Below are 19,043 nucleotides of genomic sequence, written 5' to 3'. Positions count from 1 at the left end.
TGGCTCACCACTACCTTTTCAAGGGCAATTAAGGATGGGCAATATATGCTGGCCTTGTCAGCGACTCACACATTCCAGGAACAAATTTTTTTTAAATGCGCCAAAGGTTTTTATTTATACTGTCTGTAACTTAGTGCATAAATTATTCTTTGTAACTTTCACAGAACATTATTGTCTCTAATTGCTCAAGCCAGTGAGTTGAGGTTTTCCAATCAGGTTTTCCTGTTAAGTCATGGAGCATTATACCTCTTTGTTACAGTATAGTTTAATTCCTTGTATTTAATTGTTGATTAAATGTGAGGAACTTTAGATGACAGTGTGGATACGGTCTTTATCATTAAATATTTGGAAACTCCCACCAACACTCCCTTGACTTTCTCTCTGACCTTGTACTTGTCTCATTATTGTTGCCACCAATTAAAGGAACTTGACATTTACTTTGAGAACAGTTCCTTATATAAAGTTGGAAGACTGTGACTAGTAGTGCACCAAACACTAAATGAGACAACGACTCTTTCTGCCTTCTCTTCCTCCCCTCCAACACGCCCTCCCTTCCTCCACCACAAACTGTTTTCTTTGAAAAAAATTATTTTCCTGAAATTTTCACTGCAGTCAATGAATAAGCACCCCAATCTTGGCTTTTATATTTAGTTTAGTGTGGTTTTGGTGCTGCTGGCTCCTGGCAACCGGTTTTGCACAGCCAACTGCATTTAGGGATTATGGTTAGGGTGGACAGCCAACAGCAAAATCATAGAAAACTTGTTGGATTCGCTAAAGCTGACCGCTGGAAAGAACATTTTTTTTTTTAACCCTGTCTTCCCAGCAACTTCTGAAGTTGCTACCAACTGAGATAGATAGATTTTTAACCAATAAGGGAATTAAGGGTTATGGGGAGAGGGCGGGTAAGTGGAGTTGAGTCCACGGCCAGATCAGCCATGATCTTATTGAATGGCGGAGCAGGCTTGAGGGGCTAGATGGCCTACTCCTGTTCCTAATTCTTATGTTCTTATGTTATATGAGAGACCCAAGCATCAGGTGTTGACCGCATTAACCCTCTGCTAAAACCAATTTAAAAGCAGCTGTTGTTGCCTGAAGCTGAAATGTATTTGCACATTTCTTTGATCTTTGTTTATTTTTATTGCTTCCTTATCTAAGATAATGTACACCTAAAGAGTAAGGATATTGTAACCTGAATTCTTGTTGGTAAATATTGAAGATTTGCTTATTCCTGTATCCTGATAGACTAAAGCAGATGCTGAATGATCTTCTGCGTCAACAACAGGAAGACAAGAAGCCAGAAAATCAAAGAGATAGCAGTGTGCCACCTCCTTCTCCGAGCAGTTTTGTCTTCCCTCCATTTAGCTTCCCTTCCCCGTCCTTAAATCCATTAAGCATGTCACGATTTCCAAATTTTTCTCCTTTCGTTCATGGTAAGTACTGCTACTTGTAGAAATAGTTGTTGTGTGGAGTAAATGCCAGATTTTATGATGCAAATAACATGAGAAAGTTAACAACACTTTTACAAAAGTACTGTGTTTGTAGAAGTAAAATTTGTTTTTCAATGGACAAAGAATTGACTTAAAACATTGGTGAGGATAGTCCAAATGAAAGCCAAGCATTTCCACAATGAGAGGGAAACACTTGAAGATGCTGTGCTTATGTCTCACCAAGCAGCTGGTTTGAGTAAAATTGAGGCCTGAAGCAATTTGTGTGGGGAATGATGTATAACTTTTGTCTAAAGGGAATTACATTTAAGGACACTTTTAAAAGAACGTTTTACACTTTTTTGCAAGGAAAATAGAATGTTAAATTTAGGTATCTGTTTGTCCTTGAATTTAATCGATTCAACTGTAGCTCAGTGATAGAGATGGGAGAGGGGAGAGGAGAGAGAAGGACCATACTGTGACAAGCTACTTTTATGTTGTGCTACCAGCACCTAACATAGAAACATAGAAACATAGAAAATAGGTGCAGGAGTAGACCATTCGGCCCTTCTAGCCTGCACCGCCATTCAATGAGTTCATGGCTGAACATGCAACTTCAGTACCCCATTCCTGCTTTCTCACCATACCCCTTGATTCCCCTAGTAGTAAGGACTTCATCTAACTCCTTTTTGAATATATTGAGTGAATTGGCCTCAACAACTTTCTGTGGTAGAGAATTCCACAGGTTCACCACTCTCTGGGTGAAGAAATTCCTCCTCATCTCGGTCCTAAATGGCTTCCCCCTTATCCTTAGACTGTGTCCCCTGGTTCTGGACTTCCCCAACATTGGGAACATTCTTCCTGCATCTAACCTGTCTAACCCCGTCAGAATTTTAAACGTTTCTATGAGGTCCCCTCTCATTCTTCTGAACTCCAGTGAATACAAGCCCAGTTGATCCAGTCTTTCTTGATAGGTCAGTCCCGCCATCCCGGGAATCAGTCTGGTGAACCTTCGCTGCACTCCCTCAATAGCAAGAATGTCCTTCCTCAGGTTAGGAGACCAAAACTGTACACAATACTCCAGGTGTGGCCTCACCACGGCCCTGTACAACTGTAGCAACACCTCCCTGCCCCTGTACTCAAATCCCCTCGCTAGGAAGGCCAACATGCCATTTGCTTTCTTAACCGCCTGCTGTACCTGCATGCCAACCTTCAATGACTGATGTACCATGACACCCAGGTCTCTTTGCACCTGCCCTTTTCCTAATCTGTCACCATTCAGATAATAGTCTGTCTCTCTGTTTTTACCACCAAAGTGGATAACCTCACATTTATCCACATTATACTTCATCTGCCATGCATTTGCCCACTCACCTAACCTATCCAAGTCGCTCTGCAGCCTCATAGAATCCTCCTTGCAGCTCACACTGCCACCCAACTTAGTGTCATCCGCAAATTTGGAGATACTACATTTAATCCCCTCGTCTAAATCATTAATGTACAGTGTAAACAGCTGGGGCCCCAGCACAGAACCTTGCGGTACCCCACTAGTCACTGCCTGCCATTCTGAAAAGTCCCCATTTACTCCTACTCTTTGCTTCCTGTCTGACAACCAGTTCTCAATCCATGTCAGCACACTACCCCCAATCCCAATGTGCTTTAACTTTGCACATTAATCTCTTGTGTGGGACCTTGTCGAAAGCCTTCTGAAAGTCCAAATATACCACATCAACTGGTTCTCCCTTGTCCACTCTACTGGAAACATCCTCAAAAAATTCCAGAAGATTTGTCAAGCATGATTTCCCTTTCACAAATCCATGCTGACTTGGACCTATCATATTACCTCTTTCCAAATGCACTGCAATGACATCCTTAATAATTGATTCCATCATTTTACCCACTACCGATGTCAGGCTGACCGGTCTGTAATTCCCTGTTTTCTCTCTCCCTCCTTTTTTTAAAAAGTGGGGTTACATTGGCTACCCTCCACTCCATAGGAACTGATCCAGAGTCAATGGAATGTTGGAAAATGACTGTCAATGCATCCACTATTTCCAAGGCCACCTCCTTAAGTACTCTGGGATGCAGTCCATCAGGCCCTGGGGATTTATCGGCCTTCAATCCCATCAATTTCCCCAACACAATTTCCCGACTAATAAGGATTTCCCTCAGTTCCTCCTCCTTACTAGACCCTCCGACCCCTTTTATATCCGGAAGGTTGTTTGTGTCCTCCTCAGTGAATACCGAACCAAAGTACTTGTTCAATTGGTCCGCCATTTCTTTGTTCCCCGTTATGACTTCCCCTGATTCTGACTGCAGGGGACCTACGTTTGTCTTTACTAACCTTTTTCTCTGTACATATCTATAGAAACTTTTGCAATCCGTCTTAATGTTCCCTGCAAGCTTCTTCTCATACTCCATTTTCCCTGCCCTAATCAAACCCTTTGTCCTCCTCTGCTGAGTTCTAAATTTCTCCCAGGCCCCGGGTTCTCTGCTATTTCTGGCCAATTTGTATGCCACTTCCTTGGCTTTAATGCTATCCCTGATTTCCCTTGATAGCCACGGTTGAGCCACCTTCCCTTTTTTATTTTTACGACAGACAGGAATGTACAATTGTTGTAATTCATCCATGCGGTCTCTAAATGTCTGCCATTGCCCATCCACAGTCAACCCCTTCAGTATCATTCGCCAATCTATCCTAGCCAATTCACGCCTCATACCTTCAAAGTTACCCTTCTTTAAGATCTGGACCATGGTCTCTGAATTAACTGTTTCATTCTCCATCCTAATGCAGAATTCCACCATATTATGGTCACTCTTCCCCAAGGGGCCTCGCACAACGAGATTGCTAATTAATCCTCTCTCATTACACAACACCCAGTCTAAGATGGCCTCCCCCCTAATTGGTTCCTCGACATATTGGTCCAAAAAACCATCCCTTATGCACTCCAGGAAATCCTCCTCTACCGTATTGCTTCCAGTTTGGTTAACCCAATCTATGTGCATATTAAAGTCACCCATTATAACTGCTGCACCTTTATTGCACGCACCTCTAATTTCATGTTTGATGCCCTCCCCAACATCACTACTACTGTTTTGAGGTCTGTACACCACTCCCACTAACGTTTTTTGTCCTTTGGTATTCTGCAGCTCTACCCATATAGATTCCACATCATCAAGCTAATGTCCTTCTGAACTATTGCCTTAATTTGCTCCTTAACCAGCAATGCTACCCCACCTCCTTTTCCTTTTATTCTATCTTTCCTGAATGTTGAATACCCCTGGATGTTGAGTTCCCAGCCCTGATCATCCTGGAGCCACGTCTCCGTAATCCCAATCACATCAAAACCTGTGAGCTTTTGAGCAGCTGGTGGCATTTGAAAGCTAAATGAAATGCATTTTTTTAAGATGGAACCAAAAAAAAGCCTTCCCATCTGTTGCAGGTTTTCATGGGAACAGTAAATATGTTATTCGAGCAGCACATTTACTGGCAGTGAAGTTAGATCACGCGTGGACAGTGATGCGCAGTTTGCGGTGTTATGTCAATTTCCCTTTACTTCACACATGCATAAAAAAGGAAGACTCACTGGCGCAGCTGGCTGACCAGATCAGTTGCATAATTCACAAGTAAATGTGACAGCACGGCACCTGTAGGCCACTTTCCTAAGACCCAGGCTGCAATGTAAAAGCAGCTTTATGTGCAACATTTAGGGCTAGAAATTGGTCTTTTGACAATAGCGGTATTTTTTTGGCATTTTTCACCAAAACTAGCATTAAAAATACCGCTATTTTTTAAATGCATAAAATTGGCAAAAAAAACACGCCCGGCAGTAAAAATCGGCATTGCACGAGGATTCGCGGTGAACTTCAGTTCGAGGCCGATTACCACTAAAAAGACAGGCTCTGGGAGGGGGGTGAAAACACACACAAAAAAATTAAAAAATCACAAAACATTCACAAGACACTTGACTAGTGAATCGCTGAAAAAGAATTAAAAAATAAAAACTTTTAACTTATCGTTTTTGCAGGTTGCACTGTGTCTGAGGCTGCAACGCAGGCTTTTCTCAGGTGTATTTTTTTGACCCAGAATACGGGCCAAACAGCCAATTTAAAGCGATACCCCTTTTTTTTTGTCTTGCACGACGGTGGTCCGGTTTGGCTAATTTAGGTGAACACCTTTTTCTGTCAATAAAGGTGAAATATCGCCAAAAAAATCGGCGCAAGGCTGGCCAATTTCTAGCCCTATGAGCCTTCTAATTAAGAAACAAACAATAGAACTGTTGGGTTGTGATTTTTCTGGCAAGTAAAGGTGTTGAACTGTTTGACTATTAAAATTAGCATTTGCAAAAGCTGCTATTATATCAAGTTAAGATCTGTCTTAATGGAGTCAGCTCCTAGTACACATGTTTCATATAATTGGCTACAATCCAAAAGTAACTTGCTGGGACGTACAAAGCTGGTTACCAGGAAGAATGGGTTTTCCTGGCCGTGGCAAATCTTGGCAAGTTTACTTTTATGGTGCAACCTTCTGCGTGCGATCTGCATACTGGAAGGAATTGCCACTAGCATGGGTCTTGGAACAACAGAAAACCAAAAGTAATTCAAATCTAGCAGGAGTGAATTATTCAGTACTATTATACTAACACTAATTAGTATTGTGTTGTAGGAATTTGTGCTATTTTCAGGACCGTATTTTAATATCCTATTATATGCATGTAAGTAGCAATTATGCAAGCTTGTGCCTTTCTGAATGGGTGTTTTCCATCCTTAAAGCTTCAGTGTGAATATATTAAGATAATTGGAAATATAACAATCAAACTTGATTGTTTTGAATAGCTTAATCAAATATTTCAGCTTTGCATCTATTTTGATTTAAAGCAGTTTGTTTTTCTTGTTGTAGTTACCTTCTTCTGCTGTTTTATGCCATCTCTGGCATTTTCGGAGCTTAATGCATATCGCAGCAAATCCTGTTCTGTTTATCTCAAACATTACATTCAACACGTTATTTTTTACTGAACTATTTGAATAAAATAGTGTTACTGATATTTTAGCTTCTAACTTGGGAAGGCCCAACTTTGCAAGTCGGTGACTACTTGCTTTATGGTAAGAAGGCCAACAATCCGAGTTTGATTGCCTAAGCTTGTCCCAAGTACAGCCTTTCTTAGTGAATTTGGTCAGTTATTAATGCAGATGCTAGGTGTGACGCTGCAGAAGGGTCTGGAATTCCATTTTCTAAGCAGTGAACTTTTCTGTGCCTTACACCTTGTAACTGATTGCATAGTGCACAAGTAGGGGGACTGCATGCTTGAGATTATTTCACCATATACTTGGAAAACGATGTGGTAATGTGCATTGCAACAAAAAAAAACAATATTTAAGTTCATTTTTTGAATCCATGGGCTAGAAATTGCGTAGCGTCCTGTTTGGGGTGATAACTTTTGAATTCTCAGAAAGGAATTGCCAGGTGGTGATCATTTTCTGCTGGGAAATTCAGATTTAGTGCTCCAAGAGGGAAGAGGAGCGCTAAATCAAACGCTAATCACTTCGATTGGGAAGCTTGTGCGAGAGCAGTGCAAAGAAACCGGCATCGGAGGCTGCTTCCCTCGTTTAAAGGGAAGGACCAATGATGGTGCACAACATACTTCTGCTCAGTTCGACCTGCACAACTGCCATTACAGCCCCAAATATGCTCGAGTGGAGTGCTTGGCCATCTCGCAGCAATAAAGCATCGAAAACTTTCAGCGAGCACCAGACTGGTGCAAAGTATAAAGTTTGACCTACCTGAAAACCACTGCCTTTAATTAGTGCACCCCAAGCGGCTGGCCGAGATGACAATGCCTCCTCTTCCTGCCGTTGCTGACGCCCGGCGATACAGCAGGGGGCGGGAGGCAATTTCACATTGGGGCGGCGCACTTTATGACATCACGGTCTGCGAGGCGCTAGAGGCCCAGGCGGTAAGTGTGAGTGCCAGTGCTAAACTGACATTGAAGTTTGCGGGCATTGCTGAATTCGTCGCGCCTTAGTGTCCCGTTACCAACTCCCCCAGGCACTAACAAGAGGCACAAAGCAGATTAATTTCTCTCCCTAGTTTTCTTTTCCCATTTTATGAGTAGCTGCTGTGTTTGTCTCTGCAGCACTTCAAAAATAATTCATTGTTTAAGACATTTTGGCTTTGAGAAGTACTATGTAAATGCAAGTATTTTTGTTTTATGTATTATACAGAAATGTATTTGTATTATCCCAATAGTGTGCCATAATCACCCCATCTTGTGGTATTCATAGCAGTTCAACTTGTTCATAATCAGTTCACGGGAGATGTAGTTTATGGTGTTGATTGGAACCCTTGCTAATGTTTCCTCACTTTTTCTAGCTCTTGTGTTCTAACCGCGCCCCCAGCCAAAAATGTGACGATGCAAGATGCTCACATTTGGGTTAGTAGATGGGGTGATGATTCTGTCAGTGAAGACATTTGATCGAAGACCAGTGCTATTAAACGATCAAAACACAACTTTATTTTTAAAAAGAGAAGATATAACGTAGAAGTGTAATTGGTTCTGACCTAAATGATAACACTGAGCCCAGAAGACTGACAAAACAGTCATCAGCTATTATATTTTTGCTATTCATTTTGATGCAACACAGTAGTTCAATTGTTGATAATCAATTTTCTTCTTCAAAAACAGGTTTCAACCTTAACCCAATATTCCCTCCTGGGTGCAGTGACCTATCTCAAAATGTCAGTGTCCAAAGCAATGAACAGCAACCTCTTGCGACTGAGCACAGCATCTCGGGAAAAACAGAGTACTTGGCCTTCCCAAAGCCATTTGAAAGTAATTCTCCAAAATGCAGAGAGAGCAAGTGGTACGTACAATATTTTCAACTTGCTGCTTTCACATAGTAAAAATGTTTCCTTTCCTTTATAATTTGTTGGATGTATTATTTCAATGATTAGAAATTCTAAGTTGGCATTTTGTCAATATACTTCTAACGGTTACTAATTTTAGCAAAAAAAGTAGATACAAGGACAAACAATGTTCTTCACTGCGTATCTGTTTGCTCTCTCGCGAAAAGTAGTGAAGAGGAAAACCTCCCCTTAGTCTTCCAGTAGTTGAAGAAAATTATTTTACAAGAGTCTGGGGCCGCAAATTTTATCTCGAGACCAGCAAACCCATGAATGGACACACTGAGATACAGAACGGTAAGGACAAGTTGCTATTTTCTAAATTTACAACCTAGCTCAACAAATATTGATGTAAAGGGAAATTCTACAATCTCAGCGCCCTCCCAGATGCACTTCCTCCACTTAGGGCGGTCTTTGGCCAGGGACTCCCAGGTGTCAGTGGGAATGTTGCACTTTATCAGGGAGGCTTTGAGGATGTCCTTGTAACGTTTCCACTGCCCACCTTTGGCTCGTTTGCCATGGACGAGTTCTGCCTGGAGCGCTTGCTTTAAGAGTCTCGTGTCTGGCATGCGAACTATGTGGCCTGCCCAGCGGAGCTGATCAAGTGTGGTCACTGCTTCAGTGCTGAGGATGTTGGCCTGGATGTTTTCCTTACCAACGGATACACCACAGACCCAATCCACGTCCGGACCAGGGTCAAGCAGGGCTGCGTCATAAGAACATAAGAACTAGGAACAGGAGTAGGCCATACGCCCCCTCGAGTCTGCTCCGCCATTCAATAAGATCATGCCTGATCTGATCATGGACTCAGCTCCACTTCCCTGCCCACTCTCCATATCCCCTTATTCAAGAAACTGTCTATTTCGGTCTTAAATTTATGCAATGTCCCAGCTTCCACAGCTCTCTAAGGTAGCAAATTCCACAGATTTACAAATTTCTGAGAGAACAAATTCCTCCTCATCTCAATTTTAAATGGGCGGCCTTATTCTAAGATCATGTTCTCTAGTTCTAGTCTCCCCCATCAGTGGAAACATCCTCTCTGCATCCACCTTGTCAAGCCCCCTCATAACCTTATACGTTTCGATAAGATCACCTCTCATTTTTCTGAATTCCAATGAATAGAGGCCCAACCTACTCAACCTTTCCTCATAAGTCAACCCCCTCATCCCCGGAATCAACCTAGTGAACCTTCTCTGAACTGCCTCCAAAACTAGTATATCCTTTCGTAAATATGGAAACCAAAACTGCACGCAGTATTCCAGGTGTGGCCTCACAAATACCTTGTATTGCTGGAGCAAGACTTCCCTGCTTTTATACCCCATCCCCTTTGCAATAAAGGCTAAGATACCATTGGCTTTCCTGATCACTTGCTGTACCTGCATACTATCCTTTTGTGTTTCATGCACAAGTGCCTCCAGGTCCTGCCGTACTGCGGCACTTTGCAATCTTTCTCCATTTAAATAACAACTTGCTCTTTGATATTTATCGGCCAAAGTGCATGACCTCAGTTTCCAACATACTCCATCTGCCAAATTTTTGCCCAGTCACTTCGCCTGTCTATGTCCTTTTGCAGATTTTTTGTGTCCTCCTCACACATTGCTTTTCCTCCCATCTTTGTATCGTCACCAAACTTGGCTATGTTACACTCAGTCCCTTCTTCCGAGTCGTTAATATAGATTGTAAATAGTTGGGGTCCCAGCACTGATCCCTGCGGCACCCCACTAGTTACTGGTGCCAACCAGGGAATGAACCATTTCTCCCGACTCTGTTCTCTGTTAGTTAACCAATCCTCTATCCATGCTAATATATTACCCCCAATCCCGTGAACTTTTATCTTGTGCAGTAATCTTCGCCCCAACGCTCTTCTCAATCTTCCTCGCTGCCATGCTCCACCTCACAGTTGACAAGCTCCCCGCTGGAGTGGAACTAAACTACAGAACCAGTGGGAAGCTGTTCAACCTTCGCCGTCTCCAGGCCAGGTCCAAGACCACTCCAACCTCTGTCGTCGAGCTACAGTAAGCGGACGACGCCTGCTCTGTGCACACACACAGGCTGAACTCCAGGACATAGTCAACATATTTATTGAGGCGTACGAAAGTATGGGCCTTTCGCTAAACATCAGTAAGACAAAGGTCCTCCACCAGCCTGTCCTCGCCGCACAGCACTGCCCCCCAGACATCAAGATCCATGGCGCGGCCCTGGACACCGTGGACCACTTCCCTTATCTTGGGAGCCTCCTATCAACAAGAGCAGGCATCGACGACAAGATCCAACACCGCCTCCAGTGCGCCAGTGCAGCCTTCGGCCGCCCGAGGAAAAGAGTGTTTGAAGACCAGGCCCTCAAAACTGTCAACAAGCTCATGGTCTACAGGGCCGTAGTAATACCTGCCCTCCTGTTTGGCTCAGAGACGTGGACCATGTACAGTAGACACCTCAAGTCGCTGGAGAAATACCACCAACAATGTCGCCGCAAGATTTTAGCAGTGAGTTGCTGGTTACTCCACCAACTGGGAACCTATTGGGTTGCTGCTTGTAGAAATCTGTGGCACATTAAGCAAAAGCCATTATAGATACAGGTTATAGAAATGGTCAGAGAGGCTTGTCTTTTTTATTTGTCGAGCACGCTCAAGATTTTACAGCACAAACCAATTGGATAATTTACAGGATTCTACCAAGCTGGTCTGGGCACATAATCTCTGACGTAATCCCATGAGTAATACCAAAGGCCCAAGCACAAAAAGTGAAGTTATGCTGGCTACCCCTCATTGGTTTCACAAACTCTTGTTTTTTGAACTTTCTGACAATGAAAAGAAGACCGGATCCCATTGTCATGCAAAAAAGATCTCTCAGTTGGGCGTTCAGATATTGCATCTGAGCCATAGATGTTTTGGTTGCCTGAAATGCTATTGAAAGGTAGTGACAAAACATGGTTTCCTCCCTTCAGTCATAAATATCTTAATTAATTCATGCAAGCATCTACTAAAAAGACACGGGACACAAGCTGGTAAAAGTTTATACAGTGGTGTTCTACACATTCTGTAGCTCTACAACTTACTATCTCCTGATATTCCTCATATTCTAGAGTGCCTGCAGCACTTGTTGAAGTTGGTTAAAATTCTAATATCATTTGGTTTTATGCTGTAGCTGTTTGTTGTGACCTGTTTGTATTTGGTTCACTAAGGGTTCACCCTTTGGTGTCTCATTTTATGCAAGCCATTTGGAAACTCTATCCACATAGACTTCACTGATTCCCAATTGGGAGCTTAATTTAATTCTCAAAGTCTGTGACCTGAATTTTTACTTTGAAGAGTGTGCAGGTTTGCGAGCAGGTGGGCTCATTCATAGAATTATAGAAATTTACAGAAGGAAGGAGGCCATTTCGGCCCATCGTGTTCGTGCCAGCCAACCAAGAGCTATCCAGCCTAATTCCACTTTCCAGCTCTTGGTCCGTAGCCCTGTAGGATACAGCACTTTAAATGCACATCCAAGTTTCTTTTAAATGTGGTGAGGGTTCAGGCAGTGAGTCATAATGGGCCCAAGTTTCGGGTGGAGTTGCTCCGAGTTTTTTGGAGCAACTAGTTTAGTGGAGTATGTTAGAAATTGCAATTCTCGGATATTAGTTTGTTCCAGTTCTAGTGAGTTAGTTTAGGTTGGCTTTAGGTAAGGTACTTTTTTTTCAAAAAGGGGTGTGCCCAGCCACTCAGGCCAGTTTTGCAAGTTTTGGCAGTGAAAACTTACTGCAAACTAACTTAGGATGGAGTAAGTGTCCACTTTTGTAAGTTCTGAAAAACCTTACCTAGAGTTAAGTTTAGTGCAGGCACAGCCAGAGACGGCGGGTGGGAAGCATTAAACACAAAGAACACATCAACATCACAACAGGGGGGGGTAAGGGAAGTTAGAGGATTTTCCATAAACACTTTCACAACAACATTAAAGAAGCAAAGTACATTTAAAGCACTAAGCACTAAACAAAGCACAAAAAGTAACGAGCAAGTAATTAATTAAAAAATAGAAGGAATCCTGCACCTAAAGCACCAAGACCAAAGTAACTCCACCCGAAACTTGGGCCCATTATGACTCACTGCCTGAACCCTCACCACATTTAAAAGAAACTTGGATGTGCATTTAAAGTGCTGTATCCTACAGGGCTACGGACCAAGAGCTGGTGATTGGTGAGTAGTTTTTCTTTTTCTTTTTATATTAGTCAGTAACTTTTAACATTGTTGTTGCCAATTTAAGTGTATCTAAGGGTTAAGTCATGGCAGGAGAGCTCGGTCGGGTGTTATGCTCCTCCTGTACCATGTGGGAACTCAGGGACACTTCCGGTGTCCCTGACGACTACGTGTGCGGGAAGTGTATCCGCCTCGAGCTCCTGACGGTCCGCGTTGCGGAGTTGGAGCTGAGGGTGGATTCACTCTGGAGCATCCACGATGCTGAGAATGACGTGAGTAGCACGTGCAGCGAGTTGGTCTTACCGCAGGAGATGGGTCCACAGCCAGATAGGGAATGGAAGACCAGCAGGAAGAGTAGTGCAAGGAAGGTAGTGCAGGGGTCCCCTGTGGTCATCCCCCTGCAAAACAGATACACCGCTTTGAGTACTGTTGGGGGGGATGACTCATCAGGGGAGGGCAGCAGCAGCCAAGTTCATGGCACCGTGGCTGGCTCTGTTGCACAGAAGGGCAGGAAAAAGAGTGGGAGAGCGATAGTGATAGGGGATTCAATGGTGAGGGGAATAGATCAGTGTTTCTGCGGCCGCAACCGAGACTCCAGGATGGTATGTTGCCTCCCTGGTGCAAGGGTCAAGGATGTCTCGGAGCGGGTGCAGGACATTCTGAAAAGGGAGGGAGAACAGCCAGTTGTCGTGGTGCACATTGGTACCGACGACATAGGTAAAAAAAAAAAGGGATGAGGTCCTACGAAACGAATTTAAGGAGCTCGGAGCTAAATTAAAAAGTAGGACCTCAAAAGTAGTAATCTCGGGATTGCTACCAGTGCCACGTGCTCGTCAGAGTAGGAATCGCAGGATAGCGCAGATGAATACGTGGCTTGAGCAGTGGTGCAGCAGGGAGGGATTCAAATTCCTGGGGCATTGGAACCGGTTCTGGGGGAGGTGGGACCAGAACAAACCGGACGGTCTGCACCTGGGCAGGACCGGAACCAATGTCCTAGGGAGAGTGTTGCTAGTGCTGTTGGGGAGGAGTTAAACGAATATGGCAGGGGGATGGGAACCAATGCAGGGAGACAGAGGGAGACAAAAAGGAGGCAAAAGCAAAAGACAGAATGGAGATGAGGAAAAGTGGAGGGCAGAGAAACCCAAGGCAAAGAACAAAAAGGGCCACTGTACAGCAAAATTCTAAAAGGACAAAGGGTGTTAAAAAAACAAGCCTGAAGGCTTTGTGTCTTAATGCAAGGAGTATCCGCAAGAAGGTGGATGAATTAACTGTGCAAATAGATGTTAACAAATATGATGTGATTGGGATTACGGAGACGTGGCTCCAGGATAATCAGGGCTGGGAACTCAACATCCAGGGGTATTCAACATTCGGGAAGGATAGAATAAAAGGAAAAGGAGGTGGGGTAGCATTGCTGGTTAAAGAGGAGATTAACGCAATAGTTAGGAAGGACATTAGCTTGGATGATGTGGAATCTATATGGGTAGAGCTGCAGAACACCAAAGGGCAAAAAATGTTAGTGGGAGTTGTGTACAGACCTCCAAACAGTAGTAGTGATGTTGGGGAGGGCATCAAACAGGAAATTAGTGGTGCATGCAATAAAGGTGCAGCAGTTATAATGGGTGACTTTAATATGCACATAGATTGGGCGAGCCAAACTGGAAGCAATATGGTGGAGGAGGATTTCCTGGAGTGCATAAGGGATGGTTTTCTAGACCAATATGTCGAGGAACCAACTAGGGGGGAGGCCATCTTAGACTGGGTGTTGTGTAATGAGAGAGGATTAATTAGCAATCTCATTGTGCGAGGCCCCTTGGGGAAGAGTGACCATAATATGGTGGAATTCTGCATTAGGATGGAGAATGAAACAGTTAATTCAGAGACCATGGTCCAGATCTTAAAGAAGGGTAACTTTGAAGGTATGAGGCGTGAATTGGCTAGGATAGATTGGCGAATGATACTTAAGGGGTTGACTGTGGATGGGCAATGGCAGACATTTAGAGACCGCATGGATGAACTACAACAATTGTACATTCCTATCTGGCGTAAAAATAAAAAAGGGAAGATGGCTCAACCGTGGCTATCAAGAGAAATCAGGGATAGTATTAAAGCCAAGGAAGTGGCATACAAATTGGCCAGAAATAGCAGTGAACCCGGGGACTGGGAGAAATTTAGAACTCAGCAGAGGAGGACAAAGGGTTTGATTAGGGCAAGGAAAATGGAATACGAGAAGAAGCTTGCAGGGAACATTAAGGCGGATTGCAAAAGTTTCTATAGGTATGTAAAGAGAAAAAGGTTAGTAAAGACAAACTTAGGTCCCCTGCAGTCAGAATCAGGGGAAGTCATAACTGGGAACAAAGAAATGGCAGACCAATTGAACAAGTACTTTGGTTCAGTATTCACGAAGGAGGACACCAACAACCTTCCGGATATAAAAGGGGTCAGAGGGTCTAGTAAGGAGGAGGAACTGAGGGAAATCTTTATTAGTCGGGAAATTGTGTTGGGGAAATTGATGGGATTGAAGGCCGATAAATCCCCAGGGCCTGATGGACTGCATCCCAGAGTACTTAAGGAGGTGGCCTTGGAAATAGTGGATGCATTGACAGTCATTTTCCAACATTCCATTGACTCTGGATCAGTTCCTATGGAGTGGAGGGTAGCCAATGTAACCCCACTTTTTAAAAAAGGAGGGAGAGAGAAAACAGGGAATTATAGACCGGTCAGCCTGACATCGGTAGTGAGTAAAATGATGGAATCAATTATTAAGGATGTCATAGCAGTGCATTTGGAAAATGGTGACATGATAGGTCCAAGTCAGCATGGATTTGTGAAAGGGAAATCATGCTTGACAAACCTTCTGGAATTTTTTGAGGATGTTTTCAGTAAAGTGGACAAGGGAGAACCAGTTGATGTGGTATATTTGGACTTTCAGAAGGCTTTCGACAAGGTCCCACACAAGAGATTAACGTGCAAAGTTAAAGCACGTGGGATTGGGGGTAGTGTGCTGACGTGGATTGAGAACTGGTTGTCAGACAGGAAGCAAAGAGGAGGAGTAAATGGGTACTTTTCAGAATGGCAGGCAATGACTAGTGGGGTAACGCAAGGTTCTGTGCTGGGGCCCCAGCTGTTTACATTGTACATTAATGATTTAGACGAGGGGATTAAATGTAGTATCTCCAAATTTGCGGATGACAGTAAGTTGGGTGGCAGTGTGAGCTGCGAGGAGGATGCTATGAGGCTGCAGAGTGACTTGGATAGGTTAGGTGAGTGGGCAAATGCATGGCAGATGAAGTATAATGTGGATAAATGTGAGGTTATCCACTTTGGTGGTAAAAACAGAGAGACAGACTATTATCTGAATGGTGACAGATTAGGAAAAGGGGAGGTGCAACGAGACCTGGGTGTCATGGTACATCAGTCATTGAAGGTTGGCATGCAGGTACAGCAGGCGGTTAAGAAAGCAAATGGCATGTTGGCCTTCATAGCGAGATGATTTGTGTACAGGGGCAGGGAGATGTTGCTACAGTTGTACAGGGCCTTGGTGAGGTCACACCTGGAGTATTGTGTACAGTTTTGGTCTCCTAACTTGGGGAAGGACATTCTTGCTATTGAGGGAGTGCAGCGAAGATTCACTAGACTGATTCCCGGGATGGTGGGACTGACGACCTATCAAGAAAGACTGGATCAACTGGGCTTGTATTCACTGGAGTTCAGAAGAATGAGAGGGGACCTCATAGAAATGTTTAAAATTCTGACGGGTTTAGACAGGTTAGATGCAGGAAGAATGTTCCCAATGTTGGGGAAGTCCAGAACCAGGGGTCACAATCTAAGGATAAGGGGTAAGCCATTTAGGACCGAGATGAGGAGAAACTTCTTCCCCCAGAGAGTGGTGAACCTGTGGAATTCTCTACCACAGAAAGTAGTTGAGGCCAATTCACTAAATATATTCAAAAGGGAGTTAGATGAAGTCCTTACTACTCGGGGGATCAAGGGGTATGGCGAGAAAGCAGGAAGGGGGTACTGAAGTGCATGTACAGCCATGAACTCATTGAATGGCGGTGCAGGCTAGAGGGGCTGAATGTCCTACTCCTGCACCTATTTTCTATGTTTCTATAAGTAATCAATCAATGAAAAATAGAAGTCCTACCTTTATGTGAAGGGGAAGTGTCTCTGTCAGTGTCTCTCTCTGTAGTGTCTCTCTCTCTCTGTATCTGACAGTGTGGGGGGGGAGGGGGTGGTTGTGTGTGTGTGTCTGTGTGGGAGTGGGGGGTGGGATGTGTATGTGTGAGGGGGGGGGGTGTGGGGGAGGTGGGGGTGTGTGGGGGGTGGGGTGTGTGTGTGGGGGGTGGGGGTTGTGTGTGGGGGGTGGGGGTTGTGTGTGGGGGGTGGGGGTTGTGTGTGGGGGGTGGGGGTTGTGTGTGGTGGGGGTGCTGTGTGTGTGGGGGGGGTGGGGGTGCTGTGGGGGGGGTGGGGGTGCTGTGTGGGGGTGGGTGTGTGTGTGGGGGTGGGGTTGTGTATGTGTGGGTGGGGGGCGGGGTGGGGGTGGGTGTGTGTGTGGGGGGTGGGGGGGCGGGGTGGGGGTGGGTGTGTGTGGGGGGTGCGGTTGGGGGTGTGTGTGTGTGTGTGGGGGGTGTGTGTGTGTGTGTGTGGGGGGGTTTGGGGGTGGTGTGTGGGGGTGGTGTGTGGGGGGTGGGGGTGTGTGGTGGGGGTGGGGATGTGTGGGGGGGTGGGGGTGTGTGGGGGGGTGGGGGTGTGTGGTGGGGGTGGGGATGTGTGGGGGTGTGTGGTGGGGGTGGGGATGTGTGGGGGGTGGGGCGGGGGGTGTGTGTGTGGGGGGGGGAGTGTGTGTGGGGGTGTGTGTCGGGGGTGAGGGGTGTGTGTGGGGGGGGTTGGGGGTGTGCGTGTGGGGAGGGTGGTGGGTGTGCGTGTGGGGGGTGTTGGGGGGAGTGTGTGTGGGGGGGTGGGGGGGGGGGTGTGTGGGGGGGTGGGTATCCCTGGTATACACGCCCCCCCCCCCCCTCCCGGTATCCACATCGTCCCCCCCTCCCGGTATCCACATCGTCCCCCACTCCCGGTATCCACATCGTCCCCCCCTCCCGGTATCCACGTCGTCCCCCCCTCCCCTCCTGGTATCCACGCCCTCCTCCCCCCCCGCCCTCCTGGTATCCATGCGCTCTCCCCCCTCCTGGTATCCATGCGCTCTCCCTCCACCCGCCCTCCCGGTACCCACGCTCTCCCTCCCCCTCCCCCGGTACCCACGCTCTCCCACCTCCTCCCTCCCCCTCCCCCTCCCCCGGTACCCACGCTCTCCCAAGCCATTGCGCAGGCGCGCATGCTCCAGCGCGCCTGCGCAACGCTGCCGGCTCTGAGAAGAAGGCATGAACCCTAGCCCCGCCCCCCTGCAGTCAGTCTCCTCGTCAGGGAGACTACGCTGCGCCACGCCACTCCACGCCATGGTCCAGGAGGACCGGAGAATTGCTGCAGAATATTCCGGCGCACCTTCGAGCCCAGGCAGGTCATGTAAGTCTCAGAGGTGCGCCGTTTTCAGCAGATGCCGAAACTTCGGCCCCAAGAAGCTATAAACAGCCTTTTTAACCTAATGCAGTTTTTGCTGGCTGTCTACGGGAATCACAGGCTTGTTGAACCTAGCCAATGAAAACAAGGCAAGAGCAGACTGGCCATTGTGGGAGTTGGAACTGTTGAACAGTTAAAAGTTAAAATAAATCTCAAACTCCTCACACCTGTTTGCTTCCCTAAGTGAAAGGCTCTTACTGGCACCATTTGTGCTGAGAGTTTGCAGGTGATTTCTACAACTTTGGAGGTGACTCTTAATACATTAGAAGTCACTCTCATTACATTGGAGGATTGTGCCTCTCATCTCCACTTTACCTGGCATATAGCAGATCTGCATGGGTCAACTTATGCTGTTTCTCCTTGGCCCTCCGATAAGGACCAAGATGAGCTCCAGCAGCAGCCTTCTCCTCATTGACCTGCTGCTCTACAGGAGAGAGGGGATGAGCACAGGGGTGCACCTCGCAGGAGGCGATACCCCCAACACAGCATATATCAGCAGAGGATCAGCTTCCTGGATATAGAAAATAGGTGCAGGAGTAGGCCATTCGGCCCTTCGAGCCTGCACCACCATTCAATAAGATCATGGCTGATCATTCACCTCAGTACCCCTCAGGAAGAAGACCTGCTGCAAAGTGGACCTGGTGGTCACCATCTGCCCTCAACTTCTTCGCTCATGTTGGAGATGGACTCTGCCATTCTCCCTCCAATCGAGCACAAAGCTGCCAGAGCCTCGTGCATTTTTTTGTTGCTCCTCAAGAATCATCCTCTTTGTCCATGGACCCTGAGTTTCAGCATCTGCATCCAGCTGAGCACTGCTCAGAGCATCCTGCTCCATATCGTTGTCTCTGTCTCCACCATCTGCTTTTGCCCACATGTGTTCTGGTGCGACACCAAGTGACAACAGTACTCTCTTTTGAGTATCTGCGCTGGGGATGCATGAGCCGTGTGACGGTGCACCCTCAGAGACCATGG

The 19,043-nt window shown here is 45.8% G+C and overlaps 1 protein-coding gene across 6 annotated transcripts in view; it reads left to right on the top strand.

Moving 5' to 3' along the window:
• The window catches only part of pcm1 (pericentriolar material 1), a 280,791-nt gene that overhangs the window by 162,406 nt on the left and 99,342 nt on the right, over positions 1-19,043 (top strand). For all 6 annotated transcript variants that reach the window (XM_070869661.1, XM_070869689.1, XM_070869670.1 and 3 more), the window contains 2 exons: positions 1,243-1,430; positions 8,108-8,285. In XM_070869661.1, the coding sequence (XP_070725762.1) occupies positions 1,243-1,430; positions 8,108-8,285 (366 nt within the window). The remainder of the gene's footprint in view (positions 1-1,242; positions 1,431-8,107; positions 8,286-19,043) is intronic.

Source organism: Pristiophorus japonicus, chromosome 2 (genome assembly GCF_044704955.1).
Source record: "Pristiophorus japonicus isolate sPriJap1 chromosome 2, sPriJap1.hap1, whole genome shotgun sequence".
Taxonomy (NCBI): Eukaryota; Metazoa; Chordata; class Chondrichthyes; family Pristiophoridae; genus Pristiophorus; species Pristiophorus japonicus.
This window is presented reverse-complemented; position numbering and strand designations above follow the sequence as displayed.